This window comes from Perognathus longimembris, chromosome 23 (assembly GCF_023159225.1).
Source record: "Perognathus longimembris pacificus isolate PPM17 chromosome 23, ASM2315922v1, whole genome shotgun sequence".
Lineage (NCBI taxonomy): Eukaryota > Metazoa > Chordata > Mammalia > Rodentia > Heteromyidae > Perognathus > Perognathus longimembris.
Genome location: NC_063183.1, coordinates 27455982 through 27478125, shown reverse-complemented (window position 1 = coordinate 27478125; position 22144 = coordinate 27455982). Strand labels below are relative to the sequence as shown.

Genomic DNA, 22144 nt, shown 5'->3' with positions numbered 1-22144 from the left:
ATTTTGGAGACAAGAGTATCTCAGAGGTTTTTGGGGGCAGGCTGGCTTTAGAACTGACTCCCCTGAACTTCAACCTTAGAGCCAAGATAACAGGCAAGCCCACCCGCCCTCATCTACATGCTGAACTCTAATGCTTCGCTGAGTCTACGTGGTCCGGATGGGACAGTCCTGCGCAGGTCACTCCTGAGATTGTGACACAAAGGTCAGCCGACACATTTTAGACTACTTTCCAGAGAGCCTGTATGACTGAGTGTCTGACAGCGAATTGAATTCGTCTGACCAAATTAGCAGCAGCTTACCCTTCTGTACAAATGTTCAGTCCGTTGTATCCCTAGACTGGCAGAAAAACAAGGAAGACCAATACGTTTTTCTGTTCTTCAAGTATGCCAGCAGTCGGCCCTGGCTTTGCAGACAGCATTCAAGGCTAGAATGGCATGTAACTGTGAACCTGGCAGGGCCGGAGCGCACATGTACTTGCCCTGAGCCTCTGGGGACGGGCTACTCTACACACACAGTTGCTCTAGCAATGAGCTGCTACACATCCGCTGATCTACCCGAGACGCCATGCAGTCTATACGCAGATAGACATGGGTTTGGAGGTGTTTTTTTTCCATAAATAAGATTCTGAAGTGTGTATCACTTGGTGTCTAGGTTGATAAAAAAAAATCTGTACTTGTATTGTGAGGCTTTGGGTCCACCAAATCACAGTGCTGGCCCGGCCAGTACAGCCCAAAGTGACAGGCACTGGTGACTGTCTGCCCCCCGCCCGGTCCTCGCGCAAGCAGCTGAAGCCCAACTCGGGCTGATGGGAAAAGACAACCCTGTGGTTCCGATTCCTCTGGATTCACAGTTTCACTGGTTTCTCCTGGCTAGTGCTGCTCGCGGTGTCTGTGGTTTTCTTACATAAGTTTTCCATCCAGCTCAGGCTACTTTCAGGCCTCCTTTCCAGCCCCGATGTGGGGGGTGGCCCTTTGGGGCGCATATTTTTTCCAGATGTGATAAGCTCTCCGTAGCCTTCTTGGTGAGCGAAAGCATAGCCGGATCTTCGTGAACTCGACCTGCGGCTCTGGGGTCTTTGGCTCCTTGGAGGCCTGGTCTTTCTTTGCGCCTTCTGCCACTGGCGGATCTGGAAAGGAGCAGGCGGGGCAGGGATGAGGCCCCGAACCCCAGGCCCCACGTGCGCAGTGGCAATCACACTGCAGTGGCAGGGTGCTTGCCTCCACCACACCGGGAAGTCCCAACTACAACTCCAAATCCAATCCGTTGTCGTCCCTACTGAGAAACTATCAAACGTGACATATTTGGATAGCATCTCATAATGACTCCATCTCATACACCTTGATTATATAAGAGCACCTCCCCCCTCCCCGAACTCGGGGCCTCTAGACGGCTAGGAGCATACTTCCATCCGGAAAGGGTTTCTACTATCTCCATCCAGACACAGCACAGAACTGCTTAGGACCGTTCCCTCTCAACAGGAAGGGGGGGGGGGGTGAAGGGAGAGAGAAAGGGGGGGAGGAGGAAGAGGGAGTCATTAGATTGGGGGAGAGGGAGAGAGAGGGGAGAGCATAAAGAAGTGGTGGGAAGAGGGGTTGGCATAGAGAGGGGAGAGGGAGGGGGTGGGGGGGGCAGGGAGGGGAAAAGGAGGGGGGGCGTGCATGAAGAAGACAGGGTGGGAAGAAGAAGGGAGGGGGAGAGGTGGAGTGGGGGAGAGAGGAGAGGCGAGGGGAGAAAGGTGGGGAGAGGTAAAAAGAGGGGGGAGCGGAGAGAGTTGGGGAGAGGGTGGGCATAGAGAGGGGAGGGGAGGGAGACCCCGCCCCGCCCTCGACCCCAGGCCCGCACCTGGTCGCTCAGCGTGGGCTGCAGATCCAGCTTCAGAAACCTGAAGGCCACCACCGGCATGACGGAGGCCACCGTGGCCAGCACGATGACCAGCCAGATGTACTTCTGGCTCAGGGACTGCTGTGCGTTTCCTGTGGCGGCGGAGAAACGGGTGGCACCGTTAATAGACTCTTTGCAAGGGGGTTGAGGAAACAAGGCTGGGTGCTGTCCTGGCTGACAGGGCGCTCATGACGGCAGCATGGCGAACTTCAGTGCTCTGAGCTAAGTACTCTGTGGTCCGCGCTCTAGCCAGCCTTGCCCACAGGTTCAGTTCTCTCTTCCAGCCTTAGTATCCCTTGGCTACAAAGCTGCCGCTTGTTCTTTAAAAAGCACATAAAAATGATATCACAGTGCGGCAGTGGTACCCACTGGACACTGTGGAAAATGAACTATAGTGTGGGGTGGGAGGGAAAAACTGCAAGGGGAAGGGGTGACATGGTCCAAAAGAAATGTAATCCTTACCCTATTTATGTAACCCCCCCGTACCTCACCTTTATCATAACAATAAAAAAATAAAAGTCCGCCATAAACACTCCTCCGGTGCAGGCACAATGGTAACACAAGGTAAGCCTTGCTATAGTGTCAGCCTCTGAAACTCCAAAACAATAGCCCCAGAACGCCCAGAAGTTGCTGTCTCTTTGGGGTGTAGCTGGCCAGGTAGGAGGCTTTGGTGTTTGTGAAGAGGCCACTGGGGCGGCCATCCACCGTGCGAGGGTTAACAGGGCATCCCCAGGCCTGGAGCCGGTTTCTGAACTTGCTCTTCATACCAACTTTGTGAGGGCAGAATAGGAAGTCGAGGAAACTGGCTCAGGAAGCCAGTCAGACAAACGCCATGGGAAGATACACACTCTGCTTAAATAGCAGCCAAATGAACTTCAGGCCCTGTCGGTTCTCTAGGGGTCTCTCATGATACCTGCAGCTATCCGGACTCCTATATCAGTGCTCCAGAGTGAACACCACTGGGGCACAAACACACTTAACTCAAAAGCAAAATGAAAAAAACAACACATTTTTTTGAGCTCATTGAAGCTGACCACCACTCAGGCAGGGCTGGGGGAATCCAACAGTTTGAAACCACACTAACGCTTGTTGGTTACTAGGGAAAGGATTTTCTCCCCTCCCCCCCCCGCCCCCCCAGGTCCCATGGTTTATCTAACTCTGGTACAGCCTCATTGCAGCTCAGTGATTAGTTCCTGGAACGCCACGTGCTTCGCTGAAAGAGTGGGCTCCACGCAATCCACTTCCTCCAGCGCCATGATGCATGCGCTCTCAGCTCTGGAAGGACCCTCGTCAATAACACGCTGAACTTCCAAAGCTGGCAACCCCCAAATAAGTTAATAAAATGGTAAAAAAAAAAATATATTGTTAGTGTCTTTCTTTCCGAATTGGCTTATTCTTATTCGCAACCAACATATCTCTACATGGTTGGAATCTTTGGGTAAACAAAGCATTAACATTACATACTGAGCAAGAGTGGGACAATCTAAAGACTTCCAGGGTCAAGACACAAGGTTCGTAAGTGTCTGTGTGCGTGGAGTGGGAAATAGAGTTTTTGGAACCTTGGCACCAAGGAAAATGCCAAATCTCATAGTTGGTTCTATCATAGTTCATTCTCCTATCATGCTTCTATCATGGTTCAGTCTCCTAAGAATGACTCTCTTGACTGAATTACACAGGTAGGGGACTCAAAGCTCATCTTACCTGAGGCAGTCTCTTCTTTCTTGCTACTTTGTTGAAAGTCAGAAAGTCTGTTTCCTGCTTAACCTCCGGCCCACCCCCCCCTTACAGAACTTCGGAGAAGGTTTCTATTCATAGCCTTCTTGTGGAAATTTTAGGAGAACCATTTTGAAATGTGGACTGCAATGCAGGGCACTCGCTTTATACCCCAGGTATACATTCTTCATTGAACAAACAGAATTCAAGGCTTTAAGGGACTTTAGGGGTCCATTCTCACCAATCTAATGTTCAATCTTCAGGAACCCATTTAAGAAAGCCATGTTTCTCAAATAATTATATTCACCCTCATTAGTCAACAGATTGTTTAAATACTATGTACTAAGATACGGTAAGTGCTTCATATGTATTATCTCATTCGTTTTTCACAGATTTTCTATGAAAGTAAGTACTATGAACATCCCATTTCTAAGTAAAGACATTAAGTCATGGCAAAGTCCAAACACCCAGTGTCACAGTCTGCTAAGCAGGCCCTTGAACCCTTGTCTAGCTAACCACAGAGCCACTTTTGGACTAGAAATTTGTAGAAGGCTCTGACGTCAGCATCAGTTCTTACTTTGGTGCAAGTAAGTACTGTAGGGGAATTTTGGCAGACACATTAGTAATAATGTGGCATAAAAGCAAAAGTTCGATAGCCTGTGGGTGGCTAACACAGCGGCCTCTTGTGTCTGGTGAGGACAACAGAAATGCTTCTCCTGGAAGCCTTCAGTGACCCAGCTTCCCGGCCCCTGGGGAAGAGGTCACTGGCCATTTACAGCTGCACCAGACCCAGTGAGTTATAAAGACAAATGGCTACCTGGTACCAGGCCCCGCTAGACAGGAGGAGTCACTTACCAACAAACGGAAATTGGTTTGGGAAGATTCCAAAGATGCCGTTACTGTGCATTGTAAATAAAATGGAGAAATAAGTAGCAACACTGCCCCAGATGAAGACGTGATTAATGACAGTCCAGTAGCTGGTATCCAAGGCTATCTGTAAATAAAATCCAATGCATGAGGCCTTTGGGATTACTCTGAGCTCTGTCCCCAGAATTGCTCTCTGACAAGCAGGTGGCAATTATTTAGCTGCGGGACCAATGATAGCCACTTCCACTATCTCTCCCCTAATATGCACGTGCACACACAACACACACACACAACACACACACCAATGACTGAACTTGACGTTTCTGTTAGACCAAAGACTTTAGATCCTCAGGCCATTCTATCTATCATCCAAGGTTGAGATGACACCGGGAGATAAAATATTAAGCTTTGTAAGAAAGCGGGGGGGGGGGGGGGAAGAGGGAGAAAATGGTCTTATAACTTGAAATCACCTTCCAAATTCCTCTCAAATGTTTTCTATTGCCAAAAAATAAATGAATGCAGTGAACAAGCGCAACCCTTTGTAATCTGTACCTAAACACCCACATCACCATTTTTACACACACATAATCTTTTACACACACACATTCCAATTCATTTTTATGACCTTTTCTTTAAAAGACTCCAAGCATAACCCAGAAAAATCCGAATAAACTTTAGCCCTGAAACTCAAGAGAAAAGAGCATTTGCACAGGCATCTCTCCGTTCCAGTAAGTGAAAGACGTAAGGAAAATTCTGGTGCATGTGAATCCTTGTGTTGTCTGAAGAATGGGGAGGAGGTGCTGTTGTCCAAAGGAGACCTAGTGAAGAGGGTCTGTGTTTTTACCAGAGCTTGGTGCACAGCCTTCTTGTCTGTCTGTCAGAATAAACGCACCCCGCTCAACATGTGGAAGTATACAGCCTCATCCCACTCGTAGTTTGTTGTCCTGTAAAATGTCGCCCCAGGAGAGAGGCATGCTGGCAGCCTGGGGGGGGGGGGGGTGAACTGCAAAGGTCTGAAAAAACAGCCTCTGCCCTCCAGGCCTTGACCCAGACCTGTGTGAATCCCAGTTCATCTGGTTGCAAAGGCAACCCAAAGTCTCCAGCTCTTGTCTTCCGCCACCTGTCAGTTCACAGGCGCCCATCAAAGGACAAGAATAGCCTCATCTGTGAGGGGGGAAGAAAAGGCAAAGGAAAATCCAAACTCACGTAGGACTCACGGACCAGGTGGTTCTGAAGGAAGCAGAAGGAATAGAAGAGACAGACAAGCACCAGAGCAACAAGGTGGCGTCAGACCTCTTCAGGAAAGGAAATTCGACCAGAAAGAAAACCCCGTCCCTACTATTTCTGAATTAAAATGTTTAATAGAAAAACCAAATTAAAACAAATGGAAATAAAATCTCACAATAGGGAGCAAACACTGAAAACCGTTTGCAGATTCATAGATGTCACATCCAGGAATCCATACACAATTAATAAATAGCATTTTAGAAAGGAAAAAGGAAAGAATTAACAAAGACATGACAGAGGAAAACTGCCTTGTAAAAACAACATAGACTTTCAGATAGAAAGAGGTCCCTAAGTCCTAGTCTAATTAATAAAAAATAGATATGTCCTGGTAACATTTGAAAACTCTAAGAATGTAACACTTTTAGACAGAATATATTTCTTACAAAGGAAAGAGAATCTCATATCACATTTGCTACAGTGCTAGGCAACAGTGACTCATACCTATAATAGTCAGGAGGCTGAGAACCAATGATCAAGTAACTCAGGATCAAGATTCAAAGGTCAGCTCAGGAAGCAAGGTTCTTTTGACCCCAGTTTAAAACAAAAAACAAAAAAACAGCAAAAAGTAGCTCAAGTGATAAAAGTGAGACAAAATGAGTGGGGAATGGTGACTCAAATCTATAATCCTAGCCACTCCGAATGCTGAGATCTGGAAGGTTACAGTTTAATTCTAGTCTGGGCAAGTGGAGACCTGTGGATTTTTAATTTCTAATGAATCAGTAAGAAAGCAGGCAAACAGGATCATGGCATGGCTTGAGTGGCGGAGCAAGAGCTAGCAAGCAGCTGAGCTAGAGGGGGAGACCCCGAGGTCAAGCCTAGGTTCTGACGATCTAGCTACTTAAAGAATTACATGCCATCTGATTTTTCCTCTGTGGCAGAAAAGAGGCAAGGCTTAAGGTGTGAATTCCCTGAGAGAATGGAGACATCATCTTCACATCATGCAGAGAAAGAAATACTAAATCGTTTCTCTCAAAAGCTCCAAATGAGAGGGATGCAAAATTCTGTCATTTAAAAAAAAGTGGGCACCGTTTTGTTTTGTTTTGTGAAGTGGGATTGTTTCTGTGGTCTCCTGGCTCGTGGAAAGGAGAAGTTTCACCATGCCAGCCAACTAAAACAAGAACTGTGTGCTTTATGGGAAAAACACTTCTTGAATAGAAAGTTAGTAGAAAAACATAAAATATAGAATGATTTGCTTATCTAGAAAATAACTTATGGAGGAAAAAAAGAGAGTTAAGAATGTAGGAATATCAGCAGTAGTTTTTTCTTTAAATACATCAATTGTGAAGAACAATTTACTAAACACCTTTCCTGCCTGTCTTTACAAATTTCCCAGATAATCTATTAGCTTACTAATACATCAGACACTTGGAAGAATGTTTTCAAATTGTTTTTTTCCTTCCGACTGGTCTTTTATCTCAGCTACTAACTTTCACATCATCTTTCAGAGCCCAAGGATCAGACCCAGCCTGGAGAGGAATTGACTGACTGATGTCACAGTGTGCGTGCATACACGTGCACGCACACACACACACACACACGCACGCACACGCACACACGTGCACGCGCACACACACACAGTCTCCTTAGGAGAACTGGAAACACACCTTCCTGTCAACAAAGAGCTCCACAGATTCTTAAGAGTTGGCTCAACAATCAGAAGCCCACAAAATAAAATAGGCTACAATGACTGCTACAAGTACTACCAAAAGTGTGTTTTGAACTCTTAGCTCAGCACCACTGGTATTCAAAAGGGAATTGAAACCCAGCTCTACGACACCCATGAAAGAAGGCCAATGGAGCAGCAATCACCCCTACCCGAAGAATTGCTCTCAGTTTGTGATCTGGACACACGATCCACAGAAGTATCGTGCGTGTCAAACTGTAGATCTTACTTTAAAACCTAAAGTTATTATTTATAAATCCTAGTAATTTTTTTCTCTTTCTAATATCACTATTTTGTGGTGGTTTTGTTTGTTTGTCTTGTTTTTTGTTTCTTTGTCAGTCATGGGGCTTGAACTCAGGGCCTGGCCTGGTGTTTCCCCTGAGCTCTTTTGCTCAAGGCTAGCTCTCTAGCTCTTTGAGCACGGCACCACTTCTGGTTTTTGAGTGGTTGTCACAGAAGCTAAGAGTCTCCTGGGGGCTTTTCTGCCTGGGCTGGCTTCAAACCACAGTCCTCAGATCTCAGCCTCCTGAGTAGCCAGGATTATAGGCGTGAGCCACTGGCACTCAGCTGTAGCTGTTATTGTTTTCAAGCACAAGAAGGAAATACACCTGTAGTCTTTCTCTTTACACCCGACCCAAAGAGGTGACTGTGACATTCCTACAAACATGATGGTTATAGACACCTCCCAAATCTGGTCGCTTATAGTATAGCTTCATTTTTTTAAAATCTCAAAATGTGTAAAGGAAAACCTAGTATACTTTTAGGATTATGTTTCCCCACTACCACCACACACACAACCAACAAGCAGGAAAAAAATAAAAGTAACCATCACTCCGAATTTCATCAGCTTTGAGCCGCTCAACAGGGTTACCTGAACACTGACCACGATGACCAAAGAAGTGGCCATGGTGACTGCAAAGGACTGGTAGTCAGCCATAGGTTGTCCATTTTCTCCAGCCATGTTGTACAAGGCCCCATAGGGGATGAAGAAGAGAACTAACGAGGTGTAGATGCTGTGGACCACACAGATGAGAAATTTACGCTTGTTAAAAAGGAGGTTCAGCTGGCCAGGTTCATAGAGCTGGGGACAGTCCATGCTGTTCTGGTCATTCACATCCTGTAAACAGAGTGGGATTTCAGAGGAGAAGCATTGAGGAAGAGTCAGAGACACTCTGGATTCCCTGTCTCCAGAAACAGCGAGTGCTTTTCCTAGCCTGCCTGTTATGTACCGCTCGCTGGGCCAGGACAAGTCATTATCTGGCTTCCTTTCCCACAACAACACAGAGGTGGATGAAATGAACCCTCTGTTACAGACAGGGAAGGACCTAGCGGCTTCAAGGGAGACTGCACTAGAGGTCCGCGTAGGTCTTAAACAGCCAGAGGCAGGACTTGACTTGAACTCAGATCTTGGAATTCAATCCAAACTTGTTTCTCTACACTTCCCCGCAGGCCAACTATGGCTACAGACTCTCCCAAGAAATTCATGCTCCTGGGGTCCCAAGCACTTTTTCACCAATGGATCAAGAAGAGTTCGTGGCCAACGCAGTGGATGGTAGTGACCAGGAGGTGGCAGCAAAGAGCTACAGCATCCGAATGGACAACCAGGAACTGGGATTGAAGGAGGGGGAGGAAGACAAGATTTAGGACCTAAGTGCTTTATCGAGGATTCAGTACCCATCGCGAAGCGTTTGGGACCAAGAAATGGAAAGCTGCATTTTTAGCACCGTGCGGGTCGTGGGAAAACCAAGGGATTTGGACTTGATGTGCGCATGAATTTCTAGGGACCAACCTAGGATTCCCACATGTCTCAAGCCAGCCCGGAGAAACACCAAGAACCAACAAAGAACAATAATCAACCACTAGGAACATCAGAAAGACTGGGTAGAAAGCCGGGCGCTGGTGGCTCACGCCCGTAATCCTAGCTACTCAGGAGGCTGGGATCTGAGGATAGCAGTTCAAAGCCAGCCCCGGCAGGAAAGTCCATGAGACTCTTATCTCCAGTTAACCACCAGAAAACCAGAAGTAGTGCTGGGGTTCAAAGTGGTAAGAGTGCTAGCCTTGAGCTAAAGAGCTCAGGGACAGTGCCCAGGCCCAGAGTTCAAGCCCCATGACTGACAGAAAATAAAATAAAGACTGGGTAGAGGAGAAGCGTTCTTGTACTATACCTTAAGTCACAACCGATGCCTCCACAGCTACAAATAAATAAGATACTGTTGATACTCTTAACAGTGTAGGAATATAGCAAGTCCAAAGCCAAGAGGCCTGGTGTGAGGCTTAGTTCTGTCACGTAGCAAGTGCGTGGTGTGAGGACATGGATTTGAACCTCCAAAGCCTGGCTCCCACCTCAGCAAAGGAAGGAGCCCGCAGCTGAGTGCTGAGGCCCGCCTAGCACAGTACTCCCTCGCCCTGGGAGCCTGCAAGGGCCAGAACCGACAAGGCAGGAAAGGAGAGGCACCGGCATTCAACTTCATGACAATCATGAGTCTTATTACTATTTTTTGGGGGGGGGGGGGAGGGAATTGCACAATAACCATGCTTTCCCAGAAATTCATTGTTCCCAGAGATTCATTGTTGTTATTTCATTCCACATTCAAGGAGGCGACAAAGCACCAAGAAAAGGAACACTTGTAAACACGGTCACTTGGAAGTCAACGTGCTGACTCCTTTACACCTAAGGTCTTCCAGAAGTTCCTTTTTGTCGACTTCCGCACGAGATGCCTGCCACAAGGCGCCCTTTTTCCGCAGGAGAAGGGAGACTTGCAGCGGACTCCTACCCAGCAGGGTAGGAGGAGGGAAGGAACCCGTAACGTGAAGATGGATATTTTGCAATCGACGGCTTTGAGCCAGAAACTGAGGCCTAGTAAACGGGTCTAAGAACCGTGGGGACAAAATCAGGTCTCCTTAAAAATACCCCGCCCCCCGCAAAAAATCCCACACGTTTAAAAATAACACACTATTTTGTGCCACGGAAACTCCATTGACTAGCCTCCGACTTCCCCAGAGACAGCCAGACTCACGCCTAGCCCCTTTGCAAAGCACGACTGGTACAGAGAAGCCACCATCGTCATAACCAGTCCCCTCCAGCCCCCCCCCCCCAGACACACTGGACATGAGTCTAAGATCGTTTATCTTTATGGCTTGGTATGTTCTGGGGTTGGGCTGGCCATGTGTATCTTACTGTACACACTGGCTTTCTGTAGTGCTACCTCATTCCTTGATTTTCTGTCCAAAAAAAGGGGGGGGTGGGGGACGGGGGGACTCTACAAACCTTCAGAGAGGCAATTGTAGCATTTTCCAGTGTATAAACCAAAAGACACTGGTGCTGAGGCCTTGGTTGTTCTGAGGGGACTGTGGTTTGAACTCAGAGCTTGACACCTGCTAGGCAGGCATGCTTACCACCTTCAGCCCTGATTTTGCCAGATGTTTCTGAAATAGGATCTCCTTTCTTCCCTGGACAGCCGCCTAGGTGTTGAGATCCACCTAGTAGGCTTCCTGTAGGCGGGGGTAACAGGTGTGTCACCGCATCCAGCTCTCAGTAGAGAAGGAGTCCTGGGAACTTTCCTTCCCCGGGCTGGCCTTCTCACCTTTGGGCCTCCCCAACCTCAGTCTCCCAAGTAGCGAGGACTACAGGCTTGACCCATCAGTACTTGGCTTTGTAGGCCTTTTAATAGTTGCCATAGTTTAAGAGTCTGTCACCAGTGCAACAGCTGTTAAAACATCTGTGCATCTAGGGCTCTTTCTATGAATCTTGTCTTCTGCAGGGGAGCTCCAAAAAACAAAAAGGTTTAAGAAGATGTAAAGATAGAGAAGGGTACATACCTGGTCAAAAATCCCCATGGCTAGCACAGGTAACGATGTGTAGACAATGTTGAAAAGAGTGATAAACCACTGGTCATAGACAGTCTGAAAAGAAATAGCACGAGTGAGCAATACCATCCTCTGGTAGGGTTCAAGAACTCGAATTTCGACAGTAGACGAACGTTAGCTTCTGGAGCCAGACCAATGGGAACTCTCTCCTGTATTCTGCTTCTTTGTGTAATGCTGCATTTATGTAAATTTCCATCTTCTGTTCACTGAAGGGAGCTCATCCCCTCTCTCAGAATGACAGTGGAGATGACATGATACAGGTTCACACCTAACACAATGCTGGACATGTGGAAGACTCCAGGTCCTTCTGGTGGGTTCTGTCCCATTCTCTAGGCGTTCAGTGGCTTTTAACAAGCCAGGTACCGGGTCTCCATGATAAAACAAAAGATCTACTAACATCTTCAGAGGGAAATACAAATACGAGCCTCACGTGAGTCAATACGGCACCATATATCACTTTACTGATGAGTACACAGAGATGTGGGAAGAAAAACTGTAAGATTTTCTATGCAGAGCCACAGATAAAATGAAAACCAAAGTCTTCAACTCCTAACCATGGCTCATTCTGTCACTCTGATCTCATTCCTGCCTTATTCATTCAATATTTATTGAGAAATCATAAGGTGCCAGGTACTAGATTCTAGGGAGTGACAATAGGATCAGACGCATTTGGTGTTTGTTTGTTTGTTTACTGTTATCACTTTGTCTTTATTAGAATATATCAACTGTACAAAAGACTTCATTGTGGCATTTCCATACATGCTTGCAATGTGTCTTGACCATATCTGCCTCCCCCACCAAACAACTCCCCTTTACACCCATGCTAAGTGACATGAACCAGATTCAGAAAGACAGATGACACATGGTTGCTCTCCTATGCAGAATCTAGACCTAAAAGTGAATAAATAAAGATTAAGAAATGTGAAGCCGAGCTCTAGTGGCTCATGTCTGGAAGCCTAGCTACTCAGGAGCCCGAGATCTGAGGGTTGAAGCCAGCCTAGGGAGGAAGGTCTATGAGACTCTTATTTCCAACAAACTACCAAAAGAGCTGGAAGTGGTAGAGGGCTAGTCTTGAGCAAAAGAAGCTCAGGGACAGCACCCAGGTCCCGAGTTCAAGCCCCACAACCAACAACAACAACAACAACAAAAAGAAGGGATTTATAGCTATACTCCAAAAGTCAAATAAAAATATCACCCTGGCTAACCATGATCAACTTGACTGGACTGAGAGACACCTAGGAGAGGAGTAAAGCACACCTCTATGTAGAGATCGGATCACAAAGATTCTGATCTAGTGAGTAGTTAAATCCACAGATTCAAAACTTGAATGTAGTACGAGTGGTGGTGAGACTATAGAAAGTTGGACAAGGTTAAGGAAATACCTGGGGGGTGGCACTAAAGTGTCCATTAGCCTGGCCCTTCCTGTGACTGCTTGTTACTTCCTGGCTGCCATGGGAACAGCTTTCCTCTGCCAGGTCCGGTCCCCATATTGTTTCTAACAACAATGGAGTCAGCTGACCATGGCGACAACCCCTGAAGCAGCAAGCCAAAGCACCTCTTTCCTCCTTGAAGTTGTTTCTCTTGAGTATTGGCCACAGCAACAAAAAAGCTAAGCAATACAGACACACATGAGTATATAATTTAATAACGACTGTAGTTAGCCATTATTTAATGATCACATGTCATATAATTTATATGTGAGCAGTTATCTAGTCATATATCTATAGATAGATAGACAGGCGGGCAGATAGACATGGAGCGAGAAAAAGAAAGAAGAGCAAAAAAGAAGTCAGGCACAAAAGCAGGACTCCATTTCAATCCAGCACAAAAGCATGCAAATCTCTGCCATGCTGCTGAGGGATCCATCTTTTACAATTCATGAAAGTATAAAACCACTCAAGAGAATGATTATAAAGTATCAGGGTAATTGTTACCTCTAGACAGAAGAGGTACGACTTGGAAAAGCAAGGGGGACGGTGTGACTCGATAAAGCTGGGGAGCTGGTTCCGGCAAGCAGGCCTCTAAAGTGAGCGCATGCTCACTTTATCACAGTTTGCTGAGCTGGCATTTATGAATTAAGTACTTTTTGGTAGATTTGTTATAGTTTATAATGTAAAAAAATGTGACATTTTTTCAATATGACTTGGGGAGGTCTATGGCACATTCTAGCCCAATTAAATCAGCATCTCAGGGGGTAGAATGTAGGTACGTTCCGTTTTCATTTTTCCCCAAGTAATTCCAACGTGAAGACAAGATCAGAAATTATCTTCACCCCCAGTGGAAAGGAAACAAAGCGGAAGAGTCGACACACACACTTCATCTGATGATGGCTTCTTTCTTTCCCCAAGTTTATCAATACCTGAGTGCCGTTGGAAAACAGAAGAGGAAGAACGCGGCTAACCTGAGGTCTTGGAGCCCCGACATCATCGAATCCCTTCTTCACCCTCTGCCTCCTCCACCGCCCAAGCTTACCCTCTCAAGAAGAGATGAAGAAAGAAGCTGGGAAGCGATAACACAGCAAGCCTTCCAGTAGCAATGGGTGTGTGGCCTAGAGCGCCTGCTCATCGCAGACTGGCTGGCATTGAACCGTCTAACGACTTGACAGCGGCCTCTGTCAACTGGCACCCAGACTTGAAGCCTAATTTCACAACCGAAGCAAGGCAGCGCGGGAAGTGGAAGTCAGGATTCGGTGTCAACGAATGTTTCCAATTTATTGGAAGAGCTGCTTGCTTCCACTCAGAAACACAAGGAAAAATAAAAAGCTAATATTAACCGAAGACTTATTCTGTACCTTTGGAGTATTTTAGATATGAACTCACTGAATTCTAACCAATCAGGAGGTGAGTACTCTTAACAGTTGCCAATCAACAGACGGGGGCGGGGCAGATGAATTGCATCAAGATTAGAAGCCTGCCAATGTCCCATCTCCATACGAAGGTGTCTACCTGGGCAGAATCCATAATATCACAGCTATTCCCATAGCAATCCTAACAAATGATTTATTTTCTCTTCACCTCGTTCCCTCAGGAGTGTGCCTGACCTGCACTACCACAGCCGATGGAAGCAGATGTGAAAACCCAGTTGTCTTTTACCATGCCGAGTCGTTTTCCAAAAGTATAAGGCAATGGCATCTTTCTTTTTCCCCCTCTGTGCTCAAGGCTATTGCTTTACCACTTGAGCCACAGCTCCACTTGCGACTTTCTTGGTAGTTCGTTGGGGATAACAGTCTCACAAACTTTCCAGCTGGCATCCAACTGCAATCCTCAGATGTCAGCCTCCTGAGTAACTAGGATTACACCATAAACCACTGGCACCCGGTTCTACTTTCATTTCAGATACATATTGAGAGAGGAGGTTTTGAGATTATAATATGTTCTTAAAAGCTGCTTTTGCTGTAGGACATCTGTCCTGGTCTAAGTAGTCCAGGAAGAACGGTACTTACCCACACCATATTTACAAGGAGGGATAGAGGAAGCTTCTAGAAAGGAGGAGAATATCAGAGCCTCTCCAGGACAGCAATAACAGATTCTCTTGTGCCCTTCTCTGTTGATCAAATGATCAACAAAGCCACACCCATAACTGAGACAATGTGTAACTATGAATACATGTTGCCCCACCCTAATTTTTTGCCTATTTAAATCTAAAGATCATATCTGTACCCCAAAGATGACTGAAGATGGCCTGAAATGCCATTTTTCCTTGAAACAAATAATAGTTGAGAACAAATAATAAATACAGTTCTTATAGGCTGGGATTGTTTTCGGCATTAACACTTCAATGGCTTCCCATTTTCCCTGGAATAAAGAGCCACGTCCTTCATCACTCATTGCCGCTAGAGTAACCTCACCTCCTCAACACTCTCGCCTGTACAGGGCTTTCTCCAACTTCCCAGGTTCGATTCTCCCTTGGGACATTCCCAGGAGTCAGTGCTCCCTGCCTGGAATACTTTTACCCCAAAGGTATTCATTTACAAAGTTCCTCGAGGGTATGGCTGGGATATCGGAAAGCATATCAAAACTGAACTGGGTCCAGGAACTGGGACAGAGCCAGGAAAGAAGGCTGAAAAAACAAACAAAAACACTAAAATATGCCTACCTGATCTAGGGAAGGGAAAGAAAAACGAGGGCGTAAGATATCACAAGAAATGTACTCACTGCCTTATTATGCAACTGTACCCCTTTTGCACAACACCTTGTCAACAAAATTTAATTAATTTTTAAAAAAAGAAAGAAAAAGCCGGAAGTGGCGCTGTGGCTCAAGTGGCAGAGTGCTAGCCTTGAGCAAAAAGAAGCCGGGGACAGTGCTCAGGCCCTGAGTCCAAGCCCCAGAACTGGCAAAAAAAAAAAAAAAAAAAAAAAAAAAAAGCAAAACAAAAATAAATAAATTTAAACAACACTAAAACAATGGAATCAACTATTAAAGCGTGAACAAACCTATATCCCATCACCTTCTCCCTTCTCTTTTAGATTGGCTGAGTGTTCATGCTCTGATCTAGCATGACACAAATTGTTCACAGAAATAGGAGTCTCTGTGTCTCTGTCTCTGTCTCTCTCTCTCTCTCTGTCTCTCTCTCTCTCTTCAGGCTCCCTCTACTCCTTTGGGCAGCTATACCACTTCTGCCTCCAAGATTTCTGTCCCCCTTCTGAATTTCTGTTCTTTTTCAGACTGAGGGAGAAAGGCCACGCTCTATGCGTTAGCACTAACCTGTAAGTGTCTTTTCATGGATCAGAAATAAAGGGAAGAGGGGAGTTGTGCATTTTTCCAGCTTCCCTGCTTTCCTGTTAAAAGAATGCTCCTTGGGAGCAATTTATCATCCCTATCAACCAGCTTAGACAAAGTAAGAGAACAAAACACCACAGTGACAAATTACAATCTAAAAACAGCTTAGAGAACAGAACCTCCCCTCCACCCCCTGTTTATAGAATGCCACGTGTGTACACACCTTAATAAGATTCCTCAGAAGTTACACAGCCCTTCTGTGCTGTGACCACTGACCTATCTCCTGGTTTGGGTAACATGCATGAGCTACCTCCCTGGAGATACAAAGCCCTCATTTTGCTGTGTGTGGCAGAGGAAATCTGTGCAATGATCTTTTTTTCTGGCCTTACAAAAATTTGCCATTTAAAGAAAACACATTGTGGAATATATATGAGGTGTTCAGCTTTAGCCCATATGTCCTTCATTTATGTCATTAGCAGAAACCCACTAGAGAGAACCAGAAAGAATAGCCGAGCCGGATGGACCCAGCCCCACCCTGGCTTTCCCACACTGCACATCTGGAAGGCTGCCCTGGGAAGGTAGAGAAACAGAGTCACAGGTAACTGCATCCCCAGAGGTAGCAACGCCTTAAGATCAGTCTCACTCTTTCCAAACTTTTCACTGGGAGTTTTCTGATATTGTTTGACAGAGTTAAACTTTTTTTCCAGCCTTGACAAAATAATTGCTTCCATATCACAGCAGAAATTAAAAAAAAAATACACAGCCCTGTATCTCGCTGACAATGATAAATTGTCATCAGATAATATCATCTCACAAGCATTCCATGCCAGTAGTTGCATAGTTTCAAATGTGAATTTTCTACATAGGGCTTCGATATCTTTTTTTTTTTCCTGGCTCTATCTTGGCAGGGAATAGCTCATCTTTATTGAACTGCTGAAGACAGAGTTAACTTCTGTAATAGGTTACAGGTAAGAATCATGAGCATAGACTTACAATAGACTGCATGGAAATCATGACGTCTTCAAGAATAGACGTAGTCAAAGTGTGTCCAGATAAAGGGTCCGTGGCTCAATGTGGAGACATATCTGACCTCGATCCAAAGTTCTCTATACCAGAAATCTGGTTGGAAATCTTATCAGGACAGACTGTACTTATTATGCCGCAGAGGCAGTGCAGCTGGAGTATTTGCTAGCAGAAGTTGGCCTCTAGCGTGTCGATGATGGTAGAAGGCCATTCACCCAGGGGAAAATCTATCCTTATCACTAATCTGTGGAAGACACCACCGGGGATGATAGCTCTCTCTTGATGAGGGAGTCCATTTTCCTTTGCATAGTCATAAGGGGCTGCATGTTCTGGATGTGTCTCCTTCAGATTCCAAATAAAGCAAACATTTGTCGATTTGGGAAGAATCAATTGAGGGAAGATGTGTAAAAGGGAAACACAAAGGGTATAGCCTAGTTTTTCTAAGTTCCTGTTAAATTGAGCAGTATCCACCAGAGTCGACAGAGAACTAAAGGAGAAATCAGATTTAGTGGTACTGGGGGTTTGAACTAAAGCCCTAGGGTGCTCGCTACGCAGGTGCTCTACCATGTAAGCCACACCTCCAACCCCCAGAGGAGAGAGTTTTGAGTCTCAGTTATGCTCACCGCTGATTCTCAGCTCTTTGGGATATGTGGGTTCCTTCTCTATAAAATTCAAAAGCTACATTGACAACCTCTCAGACTCCTGGCTAGGACGACGACTCTAGGCTTCCACAAGACCTACACTTCTTGGGCTGGGAATATGGCCTAGTGGCAAGAGTGCTCGCCTCATATACATGAAGCCCTGGGTTCAATTCCCCAGCAGCACATATATAGAAAAGGCCAGAAGTGGCTCTGTGGCTCAAGAGGTAGAGTGCTAGCCTTGAGCAAAAAGAAGCCAGGAACAGTGCTCAGGCTCTGAGTCCAAGCCCCAGGACTGGCAAAAAAATAAAATAAAAGACCTACACTTCTTGTTCTGTGTGCCAGCTGTTTCTCCCAGACAGGTCACCTAGCAAATAAAAAAAAGTGTGTTCCCTCCCAGGAACATTCTTTTCCAGTGTGTCCCAAACCAATCACAAGGGCAGAGAGGTACTGAATGAAAAGTCCTAAAAACGTGAACTACAACCTGGAATTTTCAGGAGACTCACAGGCAGGTCACTAGAAATCAACCACCCAACCCGATGCCACACTGGTTGGCAAGAGGGAAAAAAAGCCTAACTAGAGTGAAGCTAGCTTAGGACGTGCTGTCTCCAGGCTAGCTTGACAGAGCATCAGGTAGCGTGACTTATGCATTCTGAATGTAGAAAGAAATGGCCAGAAGACAAACTCAAAGAAATAGCAGCAGAGAACTTCCCATCCCTAGGGAAGGAAATAGCCCAATTTAGGAATCTCAGAGAACATCAAAGATGAACCCAAAGGAACCCACACTGAGACCCAACACAATCAAATTGTTAAATGTTAAAGAGAAGGATTTGAGGCATAGCTCAGGTGCAAAGTATGTGCTTAGCAGCCATGAGGCCCTGGATTTGGGGGCAAAAAAAAAAAAGGGTTAAACAGGTGTTGAAATGAGCAAGAGAAAGCAAATCAAATGTAAGGACACCCCTGTTGAACAATAGTGGATTCCTCAGCAGAAACAATTCATTCAAATTCTCAAAGAAAAAAAATCCTTAGCAATCAAGAATACTTATACATAGTAAGCCTTGTCTTTCAAAAATGAAGAAATGATCAAGTCTCAAACAAGAGCCAAGTGTGGACCACCACTAGAGCTGCTTACAAGAAATCCTAGAGGCAGTTCAAACTAAAAGGAGAAGGGATGGAAATGGTTGCTTATCACTGACGTGAAAACACAGGAAACTATAAACTCCTGGGAAAAGAAAGTATGCTGTTAAAAACCAAACCATAATGATAGGTAAATCAATTATTTCTCTAGTATAATAGTCAAAAGACAAAACTATTTTAAAAAGAAACAACTAAAATTACAACAATTTGTTACAGGATACAAATTATAACAAAATGTGAAATGCGCCAGAAAAACCATAAAACCTGAGAAAGGGGAGTAAAACATGTAGAATTTGTACATCTGATTAAAATAGCTACTTGTACATCTAAAAGTAGAATCCTAAATGTACTAATTGGCTAGCTTTACTTATTTGCTACTTACATCACATAGACCAACTTTTAACTGAAAAGTTGCCATCAAAATAGCTTTGAGATCAAAATACCAATTACTTCTCCCTAACTAAAAACATATTTACTCTCAAACCAGGCCCGTTCAACGTGTTCAAGTGACTAATCTTCCCATAAAAGATACCTCCACATTTCTTGTTGGAATTTCTGAGATTTCAGTTTTTAAAATCTCCTTACAGCTTACCTGTCACCACATCGAAACATTTCAATAAAATGTTTTCTTTTAAGTATGGAAAAGAGTACTTATTGGTTACAGTCTAAGTAAGAAAATAAATACAGAAAATTCTAAATAAATAGATACATTTTTTTCTTGGGCTGGATCAAAGCTCAAGTCAGCTATCGGTTATACCTTTATAATACTGTCCCTTGTACCAGGCATAGAAAAATGCTCTTCATTCATGAATAAACAGCCATAAAAAAAGAATCATTTTGCTGAGAATGTGGCCTAGTGGTAGAGTGCTTGCCTAGCATGCATGAAGCCTTCCCTGGGTTTGATTCCTCAGCACCACATAAACAGAAAAAGCCTGAAGTGGTGCTGTTGCTGTAGAGTGCTAGCCTTGAGCAAAAAGAAGCCAGGGACAGTGCTTAGGCCCTGAGTTCAAGACCCAGGACTGGCAAAAAAGAAAAAAAGAATCATTTTTCAGTCATGAGATCTGGTAGATGTCAAAGTACATTTTACCCACCTGTGCTGAGAATCCACAGAAGAAACCAAACCAGAAATGCACAAGGGTGAATGCAAAGTTCTTGTAGAAGAAATAGCATAGGAACTTGCACATCCGGAAGTAGGACCACCTCCCATGAACGAACAGAAGCCTTTGGAGATACCGGAACTGTGCAAATGAATAGTCGCTGGCTAAGACAGCTTGCAGTCCTTCTTGGCCACTGATGCCAACGCCAATATGAGCACCTATGACAGAGAAGAGAACGCTCTGGGTCCCAGAAAAAAGACACTATGCCCTTTTTTCTTTTTTGCTTTCCAGTACTAGGGCTTGAACTCAGGGCCTTGGCTCTATACCTCAGGTTTGCTTTTGTTGTTGGTGGTGGTGGTTTTTGTTTGTTTGTTTTGCTTAAGGCTTGTGCTCTCCTCCTTGACCACAGCTCTGCTTCTGGCTTTTTCAGTACTAAGGAGATAAGAATCTCACAGACTTTCCTGCCCAAGGCTGGCTTCCAACCAGGACCCTCAGATCTCCACCTCTAGAATAGCTAGGATTACAGGCATGAGCCACTAGAGAGTGCCTGGCTGGTACTCAGTATCTTTTGAGTCGTTTCTTTATTGAAGCCTTCTAACTAGAGCAATTCTGTTTTTTTACATATGTTCATGAAATACAGTAGTTGTTTACCCTAGCTGTACATAAGAGGAAATTGGATTCAGGAAAGTTCAGCCACTGGCATCAAGTTTTATTACTTCTACATGGCAGAAGGTACAGGTTCACCCACGTGTTACTATTTGCCGCCACCCGCCCTCTTAACTACATGGCAGCTACTGTGTCTGCAAATAGTCAAAGGTGACTCAGGGCATTTTTCTAGCCTGAAAATACACCAAGGATTTAATTAAAGAGAAAAGCAAGCTAGGCACCGGTGGTTCACACCTGTAATCCTAGCTACTCAGGAGGCTGACTTCTGAGGATTGTGGTTCAAGGCCAACCCAGGTAGAAAAGTCCATGAGACTCATCTCCAATAACCCAGCAAAAAGCCAGAAGTGGAGGTGTGGCTCAAGTGGTAGAGTGCTTGCCTTGAGCATAAGAAGCTTAGAGGCAGAGCCCAGGCCCTGAGTTCAAGCCCCAGAACTGGGAAGAAAGAAAAGAAAAACAGATCTGATGAATACGAATGGGGGTAGAAGCCAGAAAGTATCACCTGTGTGAGAACCACAGCAAAATTAATATATGTGTATGCCACACTGCCAAATGCTGAACCCGCAAGGCTCCATGGAAGTAGCATGCCGGACGTAGCAAATACCCACTTACTTTTAATCATGCTGACGTCGTTGGCTCCGTCACCGATGGCCAGCGTCACGGCGTTTCTGTGCTGCTTCACCAGCTCCACCACTTGGGCTTTCTGGAGTGGCGTAACTCTGCAGCAAACCACAGCCCTGCACACGCAGGCGAGCTCCAGGAGATCATTCTTCATATCGCTTTCAAGTGCATAGGCCTGTGTGATTGAAAAGGAAGGAATATATAGAAATATATGACAGTTGTAATCTGGGAAGAAAATTGTGTGTGTGTGTGTGTGTGTGTGTGTGTGTGTGCGCGCGCGCGCGCGCTTACTAGGGCTTGACCTCAAGGTCTGGTTGCTTGTCCCTGTAGCTTTTTCACTCAAGGTTGGTGCTCTACAACGTGAACTACAGCTCCACTTCCAGATTTTTGATGGCTAATTGGAGATGAGTCTCGTGGACTTTCAGACTGGCTTCCAGTCTCAATCCTCAGATCTCAGCCTCCTGAATAGCTAGGATTACAGGTATGAGCCACCAGCGCATGGCTTACATCTTTTATTCTAAACCATTGTATTCACTGCAACAAATCATTATTGAGCCAGAATCACAAAATCAAATAAAGAAATGAGAATAGTAGGGGCTAGGAATATGGCCTAGTGGCAAGAGTGCTTGCTTCGTATACATGAAGCCCTGGGTTCAATTCCCAGCACCACATATACAGAAAATGGCCAGAAGTGGCTCAAGTGGCAGAGTGTTAGCCTTGAGCAAAAAAGAATCCAGGGACAGTGCTCAGGCCCTGAGTCCAAGCCCCAGGACTGGCAAAAAAAAAAAAAAAGAAAAGAAAAGAAGAAGAAATGAAAATAGTAAACACTAAGGAATTTTAAAATAATAATCTTTGACACTTTATTGTGCTGTATGAGGAAGATATAGTTCAATGCTGGTGAACTTATAAGAAACCATTAAATTTATTTTTTTAATTATATTTTTTTTAAAAATACAACAAGCAAAAAT

General features: G+C 45.1%; 1 protein-coding gene across 1 annotated transcript in view; it reads right to left on the bottom strand.

Moving 5' to 3' along the window:
• Positions 1–774: 774 nt before the first annotated feature.
• The window catches only part of Atp8b4 (ATPase phospholipid transporting 8B4 (putative)), a 135516-nt gene continuing 114146 nt past the window's right edge, over positions 775–22144 (bottom strand). The window contains exons 26-32 of the mRNA XM_048331703.1: positions 21168–21351; positions 19887–20110; positions 11231–11314; positions 8283–8528; positions 4450–4588; positions 1843–1973; positions 775–1126 (exon numbers count right to left, since the gene is read on the bottom strand). Of these exons, the coding sequence (XP_048187660.1) occupies positions 845–1126; positions 1843–1973; positions 4450–4588; positions 8283–8528; positions 11231–11314; positions 19887–20110; positions 21168–21351 (1290 nt within the window). The 3' untranslated portion in view covers positions 775–844. The remainder of the gene's footprint in view (positions 1127–1842; positions 1974–4449; positions 4589–8282; positions 8529–11230; positions 11315–19886; positions 20111–21167; positions 21352–22144) is intronic.